This window comes from Mercurialis annua, linkage group LG5, assembly GCF_937616625.2.
Source record: "Mercurialis annua linkage group LG5, ddMerAnnu1.2, whole genome shotgun sequence".
In the NCBI taxonomy this organism is placed as follows: domain Eukaryota; kingdom Viridiplantae; phylum Streptophyta; class Magnoliopsida; order Malpighiales; family Euphorbiaceae; genus Mercurialis; species Mercurialis annua.
The window spans coordinates 7261238-7280200 of NC_065574.1; the positions used below are offsets into that span (position 1 = coordinate 7261238).

At 34.7% G+C, this 18963-nt stretch overlaps 5 protein-coding genes across 16 annotated transcripts; 2 read left to right on the forward strand and 3 right to left on the reverse strand.

Annotated features, from left to right (window-relative positions):
• The first annotated feature begins 538 nt into the window (after positions 1-538).
• LOC126681273 (aquaporin NIP6-1) lies at positions 539-3347 on the forward strand. The gene is made up of 5 exons (XM_050376783.2): positions 539-876; positions 1042-1266; positions 1961-2155; positions 2716-2777; positions 2884-3347. Exons 1-5 carry the CDS (start codon positions 649-651, stop codon positions 3089-3091), a joined length of 918 nt encoding a protein of 305 aa, XP_050232740.1. The 5' UTR covers positions 539-648; the 3' UTR covers positions 3092-3347.
• LOC126681275 (uncharacterized) lies at positions 2529-5049 on the reverse strand. Of its 4 annotated transcripts, none has more exons than XM_050376786.2 (4): positions 4435-5049; positions 3821-3944; positions 2969-3159; positions 2529-2851 (listed from the first exon to the last, which is right to left on the reverse strand). In XM_050376786.2, the coding sequence occupies exon 1, from the start codon at positions 4983-4985 to the stop codon at positions 4641-4643; it is 345 nt and encodes a 114-aa protein (XP_050232743.1). In that variant the 5' UTR covers positions 4986-5049; the 3' UTR covers positions 2529-2851; positions 2969-3159; positions 3821-3944; positions 4435-4640. The 4 variants fall into 4 exon arrangements, with proteins under 4 accessions (XP_050232743.1, XP_050232742.1, XP_050232744.1 ...); XM_050376785.2 differs by having other exon boundaries at positions 3816-3944; XM_050376787.2 differs by lacking the exon at positions 3821-3944.
• A 524-nt stretch (positions 5050-5573) lies between these two features.
• LOC126682413 (uncharacterized) lies at positions 5574-8413 on the reverse strand. Of its 6 annotated transcripts, none has more exons than XM_050378091.2 (5): positions 8121-8413; positions 7782-7906; positions 7547-7678; positions 7035-7439; positions 5574-5871 (listed from the first exon to the last, which is right to left on the reverse strand). In XM_050378091.2, exons 2-5 carry the CDS (start codon positions 7901-7903, stop codon positions 5733-5735), a joined length of 798 nt encoding a protein of 265 aa, XP_050234048.1. In that variant the 5' UTR covers positions 7904-7906; positions 8121-8413; the 3' UTR covers positions 5574-5732. The 6 variants fall into 6 exon arrangements, with proteins under 6 accessions (XP_050234048.1, XP_050234047.1, XP_050234049.1 ...); XM_050378090.2 differs by having other exon boundaries at positions 7782-7915; XM_050378092.2 differs by having other exon boundaries at positions 8096-8413.
• Positions 8414-8713: 300 nt separating this feature from the next.
• LOC126682414 (60S ribosomal protein L7-1) lies at positions 8714-10424 on the reverse strand. The gene is made up of 5 exons (XM_050378093.2): positions 10126-10424; positions 9951-10048; positions 9730-9867; positions 9146-9248; positions 8714-9058 (listed from the first exon to the last, which is right to left on the reverse strand). The coding sequence occupies exons 1-5, from the start codon at positions 10315-10317 to the stop codon at positions 8843-8845; spliced, it is 747 nt and encodes a 248-aa protein (XP_050234050.1). The 5' UTR covers positions 10318-10424; the 3' UTR covers positions 8714-8842.
• Positions 10425-11352: 928 nt separating this feature from the next.
• On the forward strand, positions 11353-18591 carry LOC126682756 (pentatricopeptide repeat-containing protein At1g76280). Of its 4 annotated transcripts, none has more exons than XM_050378509.2 (14): positions 11353-11602; positions 11728-11776; positions 11858-11912; positions 11995-12188; positions 12297-12404; positions 12773-12955; positions 13096-13599; positions 14070-14165; positions 14295-14468; positions 14702-14929; positions 15577-15720; positions 15823-16011; positions 17055-17174; positions 17983-18591. In XM_050378509.2, the coding sequence occupies exons 1-14, from the start codon at positions 11562-11564 to the stop codon at positions 18391-18393; spliced, it is 2496 nt and encodes an 831-aa protein (XP_050234466.1). In that variant the 5' UTR covers positions 11353-11561; the 3' UTR covers positions 18394-18591. The 4 variants fall into 4 exon arrangements, with proteins under 4 accessions (XP_050234466.1, XP_050234467.1, XP_050234468.1 ...); XM_050378510.2 differs by having other exon boundaries at positions 14070-14142; positions 14347-14468; XM_050378511.2 differs by lacking the exons at positions 17055-17174; positions 17983-18591 and adding an exon at positions 16310-16639.
• Positions 18592-18963: the final 372 nt, after the last annotated feature.

Genomic DNA, 18963 nt, shown 5'->3' on the forward strand with positions numbered 1-18963 from the left:
GAAAATATCAAATTCGTACTATGGTTTTTTTAAAAATAGATAAATATATTTATTTATTACAAATTGTACTCATTGGTCTTTATTAGAAAGCTCCGATATTAAATTTTAAAAAATTAAAAATATATCTTTATTAATTAAAGCGGGAGGTCTTAGGAAAAAAATATAAAAAAATAAAACTCACTGCAACATTAAATAAGTGTGAGTGCATTTATCTAAAGAAATTAAATTATTCATACTTATATTGATCTTAAACTCTCTATCAATTTGGAACTGAAGAATTATATCAGTTATACTCTCTCTTTCTTTGACGATTTTAATATCTTTACAACCGCATCGAATTTGAACAACCGAATCGAATTGATCAACAACCGAATCGACCCATGTATTTGGAAATGGAATGACCCACCTCCCACTTTCCATTGCCATGGGTACTATCAAACCCTGTGTTGCCCATGTCTGGCTGTACCAACCAACCCACACTAACCCTTCTCTCAAGTCAACTCATTTTCTACTATAAATATCACTCCCAACTTACTTCAAAAACACACAGACAAATAAATAACACTAGTGCAATAGTATTAGCTCTTTTACTATACTATACTATTATATTATATAGTATTTATTATTATTATTATTATTAATTTTGATATGAATATGGAGAATGAAGAAGTTCCATCAGCTCCATCAACACCAGCAACACCAGGCGCTCCTCTTTTTGGTGGGTTTAAAGGCAATAATAATCATATTGGATTTGCTAGAAAATCTCTTCTCAAGAGCTGTAAATGTTTTAGTGTTCAAGATTGGGCTCTTGAAGATCCCACATTACCTCCTGTTACTTGCTCTTTTCCACCTCCTCCTGTTTCTCTTGCCAAAAAGGTGCACATTTTCAATTATACTTATATCCGGAACGGAACTAGAAAGAGCGTATCTTAAAATTTCGTGATATGTCCATCTTATAAATTTTCAGTACAGTCTTGCCCGTTTTATATAAATTTCTGAATCCGCCATGTTTGATAACATGGTAATATGTAATATTTGCAGGTGGGAGCTGAGTTTATAGGCACAGTGATACTGATATTTGCAGGGACAGCAGCAGCCATAGTAAACCAGAAAACACAAGGCACGGAGACTCTCATAGGATTGGGTGCATCGAGTGGACTAGCTGTTATGATTGTTATATTAGCCACTGGCCATATTTCTGGTGCTCATCTTAACCCAGCTATCACCATTGCTTTTGCTGCTCTCAACCACTTCCCATGGAAACATGTACACACTACTGCACCCTTTTTTTTCGTTCTTCTTTCTGTTAAGAACCTAAAATTCTTGAGAAAAGGATTATTCCGGACTTTAAATTTGTGGAACGAGTTCGTATAAATCAGACTAATAGTTTAGTGAATAATTTTTTGAAATACAATTAATTGCATCGGCTTTTATTCTTTTAGAACGCATGAAAAGTAACTGTGAATTTTGTTTATTCAAACGTATTAAAATGGACATGATATTTTAAAATATAAATATATCAAAATTTACTTAAAATTTTGAACAAAATCATCTCCACGGTTAATTTTTATGCGCTCTGAAAAAAATGCACTTGACCTTATTTTGGAGAAATTTGGACTAAATTGTCAAAATATAAGAAGTTTGATTTATGTGAACATATTTTACAAGTTCAATGACAGTGATACCCTTTTCTCAAAAATTCTATAAAGGATCGAGTTCATCACGTAAAATTACAAATTAATTGTTTATTGATAGTATGATATATAGCGACCGGAGTTTTGGATTAATACACGCCATACAAGAATCGGAGATTTAATCCAATTTTAACACCCCTATCATAAAGTTAATAAAAGTTTATAATTTTACACGGTAAACTAAATTTATCTAAAAATATCTCGTAAAAAAACATGAGACGAACATGGTAGATGACCATGATATGATATGATGTTTTTATATGCAGGTCCCCGTGTATATCGGAACACAAGTGATGGCGTCGATAAGCGCAGCGTTTGCATTGAAAGTGATATTTCATCCGTTTATGAGCGGAGGAGTCACAGTTCCGGCCGGAGGATACGGTCAAGCTTTTGCTTTGGAATTCATCATTTCCTTTAATCTTATGTTTGTTGTCACTGCTGTCGCCACCGACACTAGAGCTGTGAGTCTTACTTACATATCTTCCTTTATTTTATCACACAACTCATAAATTATTTTGTTTAGTATTTGTTAGTAAGTCAGATTCAGTTCATTGGACCTTTTCCTGAGTTTGAGAATAGATTCAAAATCAGGAAAATGGAAGTTTAGTAGAATTTTCTATTTTGACACCACATTATGGAACTAAAAGACCTAATAAAAAATTCTAAAAGAAATTTCGTCCTCGTGCGGAGGTTCGATCTCGAAACCTCTAAAAATTTTAGTCAGAATATTATGTATAAACTATTTTTTTGGCAAAGTCCAAGAGACAAGGGTGAATGAAGATGTGTTGGCAATGTACTTTTTAATAATAAAATAAACACAAGTGATACCAATGGTAGCTTTAAAAAATCCATTTTTCTATGATCACTATCAAACCTACACATACAATAATATATTCACACGATCCATAATATTCTTTAACCTCTGAATTGTTTTTTTCTTCTTCATATACATCAATGAATCACAAAAAGTCACTTTTTCTTCTTCTTCAATGAAAGTAAAGTCCTGAACACATGCATGCAGGTGGGAGAGTTGGCAGGAATCGCGGTCGGAGCTACTGTCATGCTCAACATACTAATCGCCGGGTATGTCGGTCATCTTTCTCCAGAAAAGCACACTCAATGCATTTGAATACAACCCACCATGTATATGCATAGTACTAAAATTTCATGTTTGTTATTCGGCATGCAGGCAAACAACAGGTGCGTCAATGAATCCGGTAAGAACATTAGGTCCAGCCATAGCTGCAAACAACTATAAAGCAATATGGGTATACCTTACTGCCCCGATTCTTGGCGCATTGTGTGGAGCTGGAACTTATTCTGCTGTCAAATTGCCGGAGGTCAAAAATGGCGATGCTCGTGAAATGCCTTCAACGGCAACGAGCTTCCGGAGGTGATCCAACGCTAACGCCAACAGTAGATGTATAGAAATAATCCTGAAATTCGGGTTAATGTGCAGATAATCCTACATTAGGAAAGAAATTAATTATGTCAAACCACTGCACATTAGTTTGTAGTTACATATACATGTAAGAGAGATAAATCATGCATAGATTGAGGATGTGCATCGATCATATATGCAAATGTTTATCTAAAGCACATACTGAGATTCCATAAAGATGGTCCTAGAAAAGCCATTTCGTTGCCCCATAATACTTGTCATTACTTCTTCTTCTCTTGTTTGTGGCATTTATAGAACAAGTGCAGAAAACAAACCAAATTGAATACTCAAACCAATCTGAAACTGAAAGTACAGTTCATTTTTGACACAAACCAAACTGAAATACCAACCAAACCGACTGATTCAGCACAGTTCGGTCTGAAATATCTCAAATTCTTATCAAACTGGTTCAATTTTGTATAAAATCAAAATTCTAATTTGATTCAGTTTGAACCGAATACACACACCCCTAGCCCTAAGTTGCTAGTCGAATCTTTTATTACTACAAACTTTTCAATGAAGCTTGAACACAGTGAAAACAGCTAATATGATCAACATCAGATGCCAGTACCTCCAACAATAATTATAGATTAAAGCTAAATGCCTCTAAAGCCCATGTGACAAGAGTGCCAAATTTCAGTTACTTTCCAACTAAAATGCATTTACAGCAAATACTAAACCTTACAACTTCCTTCAACACCTGCAGGCAATGCTGGGAAGCTAGGTAGCACAGGCACTCCATTGGATACTATTCACTGTGTCCGTGTCCAAGTGTCCCATTTCTTTGAGCCCGTGTCCGTGCTACCTAGCTGGGAACAAAAGGAATAAATATTATAAACAGGCTATCTAAGCAGTTCTGATCCCAGACACCTAAAGTTTCTGTTCCTCCATTTTACCCAAGCAGCTCCACAAGTTTTTCATCAACGGCTAAAATGAAAAACTTCAAAACAGAAATTATGAAAGAGTTGTTATCAGTTGTTGGATTTCATCTAAGAATGTCAACAACTCACAACAGAAACAACAACAGCCAAATCAAACATGCCCGAGTCTTCTTAATAATTCAACTAAAATGAACAGAGGAAGCAGCGAGGCGAGGCGTGGTATGAGTCTTTGTAGCAAGTGATTCATTTTACTTACATATACTACTTCAGAACTTTTAGTTTATTGACAAGATTTTACAATCATGTAGGCTTTCAATTATATTAAATGTTCAAAGTCTATCAGTTTAATTCAAGTAATGCCTCTAAATAACAATATATAATGTAGATTATATAGCACTTTCGAAAATCATAAACTAACCTCAACTGGTCTACTTCCATCTCCATAAAAAAAAACAAGTCATCACCAAATTTGCACAACTCAAAAGTCAAAAGCTCCATTCTTTTCCTTCTCATTTTCACCAACCCACCAAATTTTCCCCTTTCAAATCACGAATTTAACTCCACAAAACCATTCTACTCCCAGAATTATCACAACCCACAAAACAATTATCTTTAATCAACAACTCAAACGGGCAAAACCCGTCGGGTCTGACTATGAACCGACTCTGACCCAACCCGTTTTCTACAAATTGAGAGTGCAAATGCAGCTATTAACACACCAACAAGATCAGCTACTGCATCCCTAAACGAGGCACCGGCAGAGGGGAAGAATCCGAAGTGGTCAGCAGCCTCCTTAGCGGCGCCGGCGGCTAGAGAGAGTATGGATCCGATTTGAATAGAGTACTTATGTAGAAAGGAATAACGTGTCAAAGAGGCTAATTTGGAGAAGAACAGTGTAAGGGAGAGACAGAAAAGGATGTGATAAAGCTTGTCTGGTGCTAGCCATGGATCTTGATCGTTGTTCAACATTTAGTTCTCTGCTTGTTTTGAGAAGGACTAAAATGAAAACTGAGAACTTTACTTTTTAAATCTTTTAGTCTTGTATAGATTTTGGGTTTACTTAGTTTTAGAATAAAGGTTCAGTTTGACCCTTAGATTTGTCACAGAAGATCAAATTAGACCAAATTTGTGCGTTTAGACAAAAAATACCCTTAAAATTAATGTTTTAGCCTGTTTTTACCATTTAGCTGTGGCAGAAAATTATTGGAACATGATATACAAATTGGGGCTGAAATAGCAGAAAATTATTGAAGCGTGAAGTATAAATGGGAGCTGAGGATAAACTGAACCAAAAAGCCAATTTTGAAACTAATTTTGTCCGAAGCTACGAGTTTTGTCTTATTTAATCTTTAGCCTTATAATCAAGGGGCAAAATGAATCTTTCTTCTGGCTTAAATTTATTTAAAACTTTATCAAAATGGTATTTATATAAATTAATCGTGCAATTTTTATTAAACCCGTTCAATGTATTTTTCAAGTACATCAGTGATTCAGTTCCTCAGGAAACTAAAGAAAAGTGCATGAAAACCTTGTTCTAAAATTTGAACCTGAAGAAAATAAAAGAATTGGATTCTATTACATAAACAGAGTTGAGTTACAATTTAATCCTAAAGATACATGCGATTTTGGCCTAAAGTCTCAATTTTTTTTAATTCAATTAAATTATTCTCTGATCTCCCCGCACATCATCTGCTACTTAAGCTGCTCTTGTGGAAGTCATGGTAGTACAGGAAGCTCAACCTTCTGAAAGGTAAAAATGCTGACACGGCCGTTATCGATATGACAAAACTTCAAAGGAATTTCACCACATTGTCTCTCGAGGGCTTCAATTTCAGATTTGGATGGTGGATTACCCCTACAATATAACAGAAGATAACACCGAACAAAACCGAGAAAATCAGATATTTTTTTTATGATCTCAAACCAAAACAAGAGTTTAAACAAGTTGAAGAAGCTAAGTTTCTGGGGGCTGAGTAAACCAGGAGACTGCTCATGGAGTTGGAGGCAGCTTTTGAATGTTAGAAAGAATATCATGCATTTATTCAAGTATAAGTTAGGGAATGGTAAAAGATTCTCTTTCTGGTATGATCCATGGTTAGAAGGAAAATCAGTAGTTCAACTTTTCCCAAGCATTAACATAAAAGATGCAGATATCTCTAAAGCTGCAGTTGTAAAAGATTTGTGGAGTAGAGGCCAGTGGTCTTTGCCTGACCCTATTGATGAGATTACTGCTACTGGGTGGAACTACATCAGAAGGCATGCTGCTATAGAAGAGGATAAGGAAGATACTGTCACTTGGAAAGCAAATGCTAGTGGGAAGTTTACTATTAGTAGCACCTGGAAGAATTTGCTTCCAGTTATTGATGATGTGCCTTGGTATAGACTTGTATGGTTCAAAGGGAACATTCCCAGGCATTCTTTTATTGCTTGGCTAGCCCTCCTGAACAGGCTACAGACTAAGGATAAGCTTTGCAAATGGAGTATAATAGCAGATGATACCTGCTGTTTCTGTAATCATCAGATGGAGTGTACCAGTCATCTGTTTTTTGAGTGTAGGTATACCAAAGCCATTTGGAGGAAAATTCTGGAATATTTGGGTTTTAGTAGAGAAGGTTATACATGGAGGAGAGAAGTAAGTTTCTTCATCAGAAGAACTAAAGGGAAATCTAATATTGCAAGAGTGAGGAAGATGTACTTCTGTGCAGCAATCTATCAGATTTGGTGCACCAGAAATGACTTAGTTTTTAACCAGAAGAACAAGACAGTAGAGCAAGTTTTATGCAGTATTAAAAGCATAGTTGAGGCTAGATGTAATGTAACTAGCAGAAGTAGATTCTGATTTCTGTTTTCTGGTTCTTTAACCAGTGTAATTCAGGTGTATCTCTAAAAAAGCAATAAAATTGCTCCTCTTTTGGTGATTGACCAAAAAAAAAAGAGAATGCATTAATCCAAATTACAGAGCACAACTTTGAATCACATATCATAGAATGCACTTATAAGGGCAGTAAACAAAATTACCTAATTAAGCTTAGCGAAAAAGCTGGATCACCAGGAGATGACTTTCTAAACTTGCTATTTGGAAGATAAACATCAAAATCCAATCTCACCTCATCGACCTGCAAATTCCTCAGACTTTCCGCAATTGAATCCATCTGTTTCACATGCACATCGACTACCAATTCATTGTTTTCTCGCGCATCATTAATCGAATCAGATCGACAGATACTCTTAACACTCTTTACAGACCAAGGAAGACCATGGCGTGCAACAATATAGCCTAAAGACTTCATATGCCTATAAACCTCAAAAAGCTGCAAGCAACACCAACTCTTTTCATCTCCAATCTTCCCATACAAATTTTCTAAGGAAATATGTGTACCATCATCATCCGTAACAATTAATGCCCCCAATTCAGTCAAGAACCTGAAGCAAAACAATTTCCATTATATTATCTAATAGTTAACAAATACAAAACCCCAAAAAATGTAAGATTATTTTAAGAAAAACAGAGATTATTCTAACTAACATACAAAGTTTCCTCAATTGTGCAATAGCTCTTTCCGTTCCGAACAACTCCTGTAGTTGTCCACAATTTACCCTTTTTTTCAATCAACTCAGCCATTCCCAATTCATTATCCCATTTAGCCTTTGAGATGTCACTCCTAAAACATCGAAAAGATTAAATTAATGATTAAGAAAAACTAAAGAGAAATAAAAAGAAATAAAGAAACGTAAATATCATTGAGTGATGTTTTTACATTTTACCTAAATTGCAATTTGGGAAAAGAGTCGAGCGTATAGTACAAATCTTCGTCTTTCAAAGCAGTATCATCAGTACTATCAATCAATTCGGATGAAGAACAGCTTTCCCAATCCTCCGCCTCCATGGCCTGATTACACTGTTCTAATCAGTAACCAAAAAAGTTCATATGCATAATTAGAATTGATATAACATCAATTTTTTAGCCAAAGCAATTTGATCTATTGAAGTGAACCATTGAATTAAAGTGAAGCAACCAAACTACCTGTATCAAGCATGTGGATTGAGAGAAGTCATATAAACAAGAGCCGATAACTACCTCTCAAAGAGCAGCAGTGACACACCTGAAAATTAAGGAGGCGGCGGCAACGGATGGAAAGAGTAGCACTGCCGGAATCAGCGGCGACGGCGGAGGGCGGAAAGGACCGCACTGGAAGCACGAGGAGAGGAAAAATCTTTTGTTTCGTGCTTTGAGTTTATGTTTCAGATGAAGGGGGAGAAAGTTTCATTTGTAATTTTACTTATGAAGTGGGTTTAGTTTAGATTAATGAATTGACATGTAGAAGGGTTTAAAAGGAATTTGATGATCTGGGTTCTTAGTATTGGCAGATTTTGAGGTCTACTTCGGTTGGTTGGAGAAATTTTGAGCTATGAATATTCCGGCGTCTTTTGGCGGAAATACAGAACACTGATACGGAATAATAAGCTCATGTTCGGCTCGTTAAATAAATAAATAAGCTCATGTTCGGCTCGTTAAACAACCGAGCATGAGCAACTTTGTCTAAGTTACAAGTTCAAAGTTGACAAGCACAAGATTTGATAGTAGTAAATATAATCAATATGCAAAAGAATAACCATAAAACTGAGTGCAACGTGCAGATGCTAATACTAATACTAATACGGTAAGAATAGAAGAAATTACAATGAAATCAAACTATAAACCAAAGGAACTTCATTAAATTATACTGCAAACAGCATCCAACTCCAAGTAACTCAAAACTGTTATACATCTTAATGTTAGGTGAGGTACAATTTCTTGGTGCTCAAGACCTCATTTTCTCAACAATTAATTCATCCTATCAATCAGATCATTTATTTTGTCCTCACGATTTCCAGCGTCTCCTCCGTCTTTGAATGGGGCTTTCGTCCCTTTCATACCTTCCTTAGGCTTGCTGAGTGCAAATGGCCCCAAAAAGCTACTGATCTCTTTGAAATGTGGACCGACATTAGCAATTTCATGTATGACATCTTCCAAACAAAGAATGCCATACTTTCCTAGCGCCTGCAAAGCAAAACCAAATGTAGGAAATGAAAAGATCATTGCAAGCACAATGGAGCCAAAGGTTTTTGACAGTATTTAATTCAATACCTGTTCGATAATGTTGTTATCTATCAATGGAACTCTTTGATTGTTCAGCATTCCATAACCCTTCTTGCGAATTAACTCGGTCACATTCTTAAGATTTGGATATCTGAAAATCAACAAAATATCATGTAAGAGGAATGCATCATCGACATAAATTAGAACGACACATGCTTAAACAAGTCACTAGATGCAAAGTCTAAATCATGATCTCATACTGGATGCTAATATGATCTCGATGAGCTGATTTTGAGAGCAACTCCCAAGTTAAACATGACTAGTTCATTCTAATATTGTAAAAGTGTGCCAAAATTACAATAAGCCGTGTGCCTACCAGAACTAAAAGTTCAATCTTTGCAGAGTTCTATGACAAAGCACACATTACAGTTAATAAACACAAATCATTGTTCTCACACTAATCCTAATCCAAGCAATCTGCATATAAGCATTAGACAATACCAACGTATATTATGAAATATCGATCAAAACTCAAGAACTTAAACAGAAGTACCCAAATATCATTATCATCTCAAAAATTACATCTACAATAATCAGCAGATAACAAACGAATACGAGTATGAGTATCCTACCCAAATGTAACATAAGGCTCCACCTTCTGCAGCTTTTCCAACATCCCAGCACTTGCCTTCATGAAAACACCATGCAACGGTCTCCGCAAATTCAGATTGTATAAAATCTTCCTAGTAGCCGGATGCAAAGCAGTTTTACTAAAACAACAAAAACATCAGAACTCAAACAAACCCTAAGAAAACACAGGAAACTGAAGGGAATCAACTAGGTAGCACATTACCATCGCAAGCGAATGATGAATATAAGACTCGACTTCGGCGTCAGAGACGCTGATTTTGGCCTCTTAGACCTCTGTTTCATCCGAACATGATCCAATTCCTACATTAACCACACAATTAAACCATTAGACCAGGAAAACAAATAATGTTTCGGAAGGGTAATTAATTGAAGTTCACCTTATCTCTGAAATTCTTGATGAACTGCTCGGGCCGTTTAATATCATCGAATTTCCTCTTTTTGTAGGCGAATTTGCTAGATTCCAACTGGGTTTTTCTTGTTAGTGCTATTGATTCTTCCTTATGCTTTCTTTTCTTCAGTACAATCTCTGGAATATATGTAATCGGCTTTGCTTCCTCTACTTCTGCCATTTTTTCTTCAAAATTTAAACCCTAATTTCACAGATTCTACACGGCTGGTGTAGATGAAAAGGAAGAAGAAGATAAACTGCGGCGATTTATTAGGGTTTTATGTAAATTTCTTTTCAGGCTTAAACCCAAAAAAATAAAGGCAAAAGGTATAGACATACTCTCATAGTTTATGAAAGTACATATTATCCCTTCAACTATTTTTAAGGGTAATTAATTACTCTTTGATTATCAAAATAGAACAAACTAACCCATTTCGTCCAATCGTAAATTGCTGACGCGTAACTCGTAACTATATAGAAAAAAAAATTAAAAGTAACTTCAATGTTTAAACTATTTATAAATTTTATAGCACCTTTTCACCTTTTTTCTAAACACCAATAATTAAAATAATATTTTAATTTGGACAATTTTTTAAAAAAGAATAGAATCTCTATCAAATTGAGGCTGGTTCATTTGTGACGAACTCATATGAGTCTGGGTTTGTCTCAAACGAACTTCGTTCTTTTGAGAAGGGATTCGTAAAGATTTGGGTTCGTTTTCAAACTAAGCCATCGTCTCAGATGAAACTAGTTCTTAAACGAACTATGTTCGTCTCAGACACTCCGAAGGCGGTGGAAGGAGGGGGCAGTGGTGAGATTGTATTAAAAAAAAGAGAAATGATGTAGAATAAGATAAAAAAAAAGAATGAGTTGGTCCCTAATTTAAAGTTTATGTAAAAAAAGATATTTGAAGGATTAATCAGAGAGATATTGTAAATATTAAGGTCATTTTTAGTTTTTTTCCTAATAACTCTGCCTGTACTAATTTCCACATAAACGATTTAACGTCCGACCACAAACAATATATAACAAAAGAGTCCATTTGTAGTATTTTCAAATTTAGAGGATTTACATGGCCCAAAAATAAGTTAAAGGGTCTTAATTATTTCTAAACATAGTAAAGGGTTAATATATATTTTTATGAAAACTACAAGGGTTTTTTTACCTTATGCCAAGGCAAAACATAGATAAAACCCATCATACTTTTTCAGTCGGAACAATAACTCCCTAAACAAAAATGATAGACATGTATCACCTCAAGGTCAACAAAAACGAACAATTAAACCCCTTAATCTTTTTCTCTACACCGTCGACTCCGCCACCGTCATCTCCATTACTCACTCTAGCAACTCAGAGCTGCAACTATTCCATCATCATCACCACCACCAACCATTACAAGAATTACCAATTTATTTTTGATTTTTGATGTGGCCCCCAAATCCACGCCCATTTTATAAAATCTGTAGGTAATACCAATATACTTTTGATTTTTGATGATGCACGCCAGGTGTTTGATGAATTGCTTGAACCAAGTTGCATTTATAGTTGAGATTGAGTGTCGTTTACAATTTTTTTCATCTTAATTTTGCAGGGGAAAGGTTCATCCGTGGTCATTTAAAGGATCAAAATCGATTAAACAGGTTCGATTTTTCTCCGTTAGTGACTCGGAATTTTAATTTTAGTATTGTTACGGTTTTTGCTCATTTATTATTGGCTGACAGGGACAGACAAATGTATTTTGTGAAGCAGGATTCTGTCGAAGAATTGCTACATTTGGTAACTAATTTCTAGTTGTCTGTGAAGTTTTTGCTCCTGTGTGTGTAATAAATTTAATTGACGAACAATGTGTTAAATGCAGGTGATTGTTTTTCGGAATTCGGAGAGGAATCTAGTAGAAAATCCATTCAGAAACAAATTGTTGATGCACTTTACCTGGATGACAGAGGCAGAGCTTCCACTATGCTTTCTGAGCTTGGCCGTGCAAACAACGGACTGCGAGCTGATGACTTTGTTGATATTCTTAGGTACTGTGCAACATCACCTGATCCATTGGTAAGCTATTGATTATAGACGACGGATATAGACGACAGAATTTTGATATAGTTAAGCATTGAAATTTTGTCTGAAATAGTTATAGTAGTTGTTTGCTTTTGGCTGCAGTTTGCCATGGAGACTTGGAAGATAATGGAGGAAAAAGAGATTGGTCTGGATAACATATCTAGCCTGCTTATGACGCGAGCCCTTTGTAAAGGGGGTCATTTGGATGAGGTATTATGTTTATATATCATTATTTCTTTAGTGTTGTTTGTATGATGAATTTGTGTCGTACTGTCATTATCTTTAGCCGGCATCTTGTCGCATGTTTTCGTTGGTAATATCTCGTTAGAAGTATGCTATGTACAGTGTAGTTTTATGATTTAATCTATATCGACGAGTCATGACTTTTCTTGTTGTGAAGGTTTGATTTCCTAAGCGTTGAATATGGATGATGTTGGCATTGACAGAAGCTGTATTCCTGCAATAAAAAATGCTAAAAACTTAGTCAGAAACTTTAATTTTATTATTCTTTATTCTTTTGTTTGGGTTGGACTTGTTAATACTAAGCAATTTGCATCTTTCTTTTATGCTTTATTCAGGCATTCTCTCTCATTAATTTCATTGGAGAAAAACATGGCATGAATCCTAGTCTGGATGTGTATAATAGTTTCTTGGAAGCCTGCTCAAAAGTGCGGAGTCTCATTCATGCCAATAAATGTTTGGATTTGATGGTGCAGCGAATGTCTGGAAAAAATGAAGTTACATACATGCAGCTGCTGAAGGTTTGTTATGAGTGTTGGTCTTATCTTCATCAAAAAAGCATTAGAAAATCTAATCACCGCAACTCCATGATTTTATTTTTATTTTTAATGAATATTATTTATGGTTGAGCGACTAGTTTTCATTTCTCTTTTTATTGCAGCTTGCAGTCTGTCAGAGAAACCTCTCTGCAGTTCATGAGATTTGGAAAGACTTTACCAAGTTGTATAGTCCAAGTATCTTGTCTTTGCAAAATTTGATTCAGTCCTTCACAAGGTTGGGAGATGTAAATTCTGCATGTGGAACGTTGCAATATATGGTGTCACTAACCCTTCAAGGAGGATATACTTCAATTAGAAGTACCGATGGAGGCAGGCTGTATTCTTCAAGATTGGACATTCCTATACCTTCTAATGTGAAATCAAGTTTGCAGGGATTTTGCTTGAAGGAGAAGAATGAACAGTTTTTTCCTTTAATGGCAGATGTCTACGCCAATAACATAGAGCAGAGTACTATTTCTATCTCTAGAAATGAAGTTCAGTGTGTTGGTCTGAATCAAACTAAAGGCGTTCCTACTATGAAGGTCTTGAAGTCATCTTTTGGTGATGTAATACACGCATGTGCACAAACTCAAAATTATAGACTAGCAGAGCAGTTAATGCTGCAGGTTTGATTTAAATTGTTGTCAAGAATATGTTTACCTTGTATTTTTGTGGCATCTGTTTTTCTTATTTTAGCTGTGCATTTAGTTGAAAGCAGAAGGAAAGAAAATCTTTTTGTTAGGATTTTTGAGCTTGATGACATTAGAATCTAGATTCTTTACTCTCATCATGATTAGCAGAATGTCACACAACAGTATTCAGGCTAGTTTCATGCCTTGTTAAAAAAAATCTTTGACACACTTCCAAATCATTAGATGGCAGGTTTGGAAATTTCTTTGTGTTCTATGAGTCTCTTGTATTTTTAAGATAGTTATCTTGACTTGGATTAATCCGGACTATGATCATCTATTTTCCTGTACTTACATCTGTTGCACTCGTCCTTTTTGAGTCTTCTCTATATATTTTTCAAAATATTATCATGTAAATCCCTTTGCGCTTCTGAAATTAATTTTCTTAACATGCTCCTATATGGCAGATGCAAAATCTTGGGGTGCAACCTTCAAGCCATACCTATGATGGCTTTGTTAGAGCTGTTGTATCCGAGAGAGGTATAAGTGAAGGCATGCAAATGGTAATTTTTTTTATTAGCTGCTGATGTCATTATATTTTGAAGTTTGGACTTTTAAATCCCTTTCATTTCTGTAATACAACATATGTAATTCTTTTGCATTGAAGGAACGTTTTTCTTTTATTTTTCCAGTGTAAGATTATGCAACAGATGAATCTGAAGCCATACAACTCAACTCTTGCAGCTCTTTCAATGGCTTGTAGCAGAAATTTAGAACTTGATTTGGCAGAGGCTTTACTTGATCAAATTTCATATTATCATGATTCACATCCTTATAATGATTTTCTTAAAGCATGTGATGCTATGGTTAGTTAATTTCTTTCAACCTAATACTTTATACTATATTAGTTTTCCTCAGTTTTTTTAACATCAATCGAGAGAATTGTTACCCCACATGGCTCAACAGAACATACTGCATTGACGTGCTGATTATCAGACAGTTTAATTTGTACTAATGGCAATGGCATACATCTTTGTAAAGTTCCTTAGATTTTCACAAAAGTCTTTTTAATGACTCAATGGAAAGTCTAATATTGCAGGATAAACCAGAGCGTGCGGTTAGGATGTGGGCTACAATGAAACGATTGAAGATACAGCCTGATATCAGGACATATGAACTTATGTTCTCATTGTTTGGTAATGTGAATGCTCCATATGAAGATGGAAATATGCTGTCACAAGTAGATTGTGCTAAAAGAATCAATGCTATTGAGATGGATATGAGGAGAAATGGTATTCAGCACAGTCATTTATCAATGAAGAACTTGGTAATGCCATGACTCATGTATCTCCTCTTTTTTATGTGGCATTGACCTCAAGTAGCATAATTTGTGAGATGTTAATCTTAATGTTAATTTTGATCAGTTTGGTGCTGAAGACTTGGGCCGAATATTACTTAAAACCCGATTGTGTGGAATAGAACCCTAGGATCAGTTTGGTGAAGTTGCCACCTTCCTAGGCTGATCTCCATCAAGATGTTGTCAATTAGAATGTGTAAAGAAGAATAGAAAAAACGTTCTTATTTAATTAACAAGACGTGCCTAAATGCTGCTTTTGGGAACCACACTGATGCAACAAACAAAAGAAAGTTTTGAATGCTGGAATAACAGAAAATGGGCTAGATTCGTGATAGCACTGGATAGATTTATTGCACAAATATTGTGGTAGACGTCCTTGACATTTTGGATTGACACATTATACAGAAAATTGCTATTTAATGCATGTGGAGAAATCTGTTAGTGGAGGAGAAAACGCTAGTTCTTGCAGATTGTTGCTCTATGTCTGTCTGTCTAGGTTCTTATTATTGTATTATTTTCTTAACTGTATTTTTCTTAACATACTTGTGCTTCAATTTTTTTTTTACCACCGCTTAGGACCTTATTTTTGGATTTCCTTTTCATTTGGTTCCATTCAGCTGAAAGCTCTTGGAGCAGAAGGGATGACACGAGAGCTGATACACTATTTACGCATGGCGGAAGATCTTTTTTGTGGCAGTAATACTTATCTTGGAACACCCATCTATAACGCAGTGTTACATTCACTAGTTGAGGCTGGGGAAGTATGTGGTGTTCCTCACTGCTAATTGATGTCTGTTGCTTGTTTGTTAAATATGGAGTTATGTTTCTTTTTTTGACTAGTTATGACTTGGGCTGACTTGCAGAGTCACTTGGCTATTGAAATGTTCAAAAATATGAAATCAAGCGGTTGTAGGCTAAATGCTGCAACTTACACTACAATGATTGATTGTTGTAGCACTATACAGTGTTACAAATCTGCATCTGCACTTGTTTCCTTGATGTTGCGTGATGGATTTGATCCAGAGACAGCAACTTATACTGCTCTCATAAAGGTATAAATTTGTACATATGACTTTGGAGGGTCATGCGTCATTTTAATCTAGAGCAAATTACTTTAAAGCCCCCCACATTTGTCATCATTCACACTTTGGTCCCTCTTATTTGAAAATCAAACAATTTGGTTCCTCACTTCTGATTTTGTCAACAATTTAGTCCCTCCGTCTATTTTTGGTGTTAGTCAACTAAGTCAAAGGACTCCAGGGTAAATTAATTTCAAACTTGAGGGACGAAATCGTTGACAAAAACTAAAATTGGTCTTTTTTTTTGTTTTGATTTAGTCCTTTGACGCAGTTGACTTACACCAAAAATGGACGGAAGGACTAAATCGTTGACGGAAACAAAAGTGACGGACCAAATCGTTTGATTTTCAAACAAAAGGGGCCAAAGTGTGAATTATGACATATGTGGGGGGCTTCAGAGTAATTTGCTCTTAAATCTATATGCATCTGACAAGCTGTTATTATCAATGTGCCATATATATATTTTAGATACAGCAAGTATATGTGGCAGTAAGTTATGTAGCTATACTTGTTCTTGTCATACACCCAAACTATTTCTATTATACTGCTTCACAAATTACAACCATTTGAGATTGTTAAGTAATAAGAAAATTAAGTTTGATACTTGGAGCTCCTTTACTGCTTGATATTTAGGTGTTCTATGTGATATACATTTTTTATACAGACATGCATTTTCTTATTATATATGCTTTTGCTTGTTATTACAAATGGGAGGAAAAGATTTGATCTTGAGAGTCCCTGGTTTGAACATCATATTCTTGCCTTGGAATTTTTGCATACATGAACTTAGATATGCTTTTATTAAATTATTCAGACATGTATTTCTTATGCATCTTGTAAATATAAGATACAGGCATATTCTTAGCATGAGAAAAGAGGTTGATATCTAGTTGAAATTGGTGGATGTGCCGTATTTAGGCTTATCCTAATTGTGGCAATTTTCTGTTATCCCGTTTCAGTCATGCAATTGTGTTTGGAATGTGAAGTTTTCTTACATCTGCATTATGTTCTGTCAGATTCCGCTGGAAGATGGAAATTTCGACGAAGCCGTGAATCTTTTGCATCGAGGGATCTCAAAAGGGATTCAACCTGACGTATTGTTATATAATACTATTCTTAGAAAAGCATGGGAAAGGGTATATTGTATTTCTGACTCTCTTTTTCTGTGTGCGTCTCTTCAACACATGCATGTGCAGCTGATAAATACGCGCACGTTAAAAGACGGATTCATGCATTCGACTGAGTCTAAAAATACTACTAGTAGTTATCTGATGCTAAAACTTAGGGGCCGTTTGGTTCGCCACAAAAAGGGGAACGGGAATGGAAATGGGAACGATTCCCATTGTTTGTGTTTGTTTGTCAAATTGTAATAGGGAATGGGAATGTGATTACCCCTTCAATAAAAATCACACATTTCCCTCTACCCATTGAGAATGGACTTTTGGGAGTGGGAATCAAAATTTAATAAAATATTTTAATAATAATTAATAAATATATATATATATATTAAAAAAACTATTTTTAAATATTTATTTTAAAAAATATACTTAAAATAATAAAAAAAAATATTTTTTATATAACTTTTTTAATTTTTTAGGGTCGTTTGGTTCAAACTTGAGAATCGGAATCGGAATCGGAATGAGGATCAGAATGAGAAAGAATGGGAATGAGAATGGAATGATTGTTTTCATTTTTTTTTTGGTTCAAAGTTAGTGTAGGAGTGGAAATGGGTAAAGTTTAATAAAAATATTATCTATTATTTATTAAAAATATTTTTTTATTTATTAAAAATATTTTTTTTTATTTTTCTAAATATTTTTTATATAAAATATAATATTTTTAAAAAAATTTCTTAATTTTTTTTATATTTTATTTAAATGTTCTTATACTTTTTTTCTCACCGTATGCGTCACTAAGTTACTGTCCTCTTGAAACGAAATGCAGGAAAGGATTGATGTTATTGAGCTAATTGTCGAGCAGATGCACCGTGATAAAATTAAACCAGATTCGGCGACCTGCAGCGTTGTGTTCTCTACATACGTGCAACGTGGTTATCATGACACAGCTATGGAAGCATTGCAAATTTTGAGTATGCGGATGATTGGCGAAGACGATGAATTTCAAGAAAAACGGGCAGAATACGAGGACGACTTTATCCTTTCCGAAGATCCAGAAACTCATTTACGAATACTCGAGTATTTTGGTGGACCTGAAGAGAACATTGTTGTTGCCCTGTTAAATTTAAGATGGTGTGCCATTGCAGGGCTCCCGATTTCTTGGTGTCCTAATGAAAGCCTATGGGCAAGAAGACTTTCTAGCAACTACGATAGCACATTCAGAAGAATTCCGAGGTAAAAACTAACGGCTAATTTTGTGAAATGGACTTGGTTGATGATGAAAATGAGTTAGTACAATTTTGTATGTAGGGATATTTCTTAGTTTAGGGAAAGGAATTTAAAATTTCCTTGCTTTTCCAAGATCGATTGATTATCATGTGCAATCTTATACAGTAATTTAATTTTAGTAGCCAATAAAATATTCATGGATGTATCAGTGAGAAAGTATACAAATAATTAGTAATTTTTTTTTTTGAGAAAATAATTAGTAATGTATGTTAATGAATATATGGTTAATAAAAATCTGGTACTGTGTAAACATATGTACTGGATATTTGAGCTATGTTTAAAAAAATCAGGCATTTTTTCAACTTTATCATTTTAATTTTTTATTTTTCTTATTAAAGTATAAATATGATATTAGTCAATTAATATTTATTTTATAAAATAAAAAAAATGTGATTTTTTTTTTGAAAAATAATCCCCTATTTATTGTTTTTAAATAGAAGCCTTTTTATTTTAGATATTTTATAATGTAAATGATTTTAGCGGTTAAATAAGTAAACAAAAATTATAAATATCTTTATAC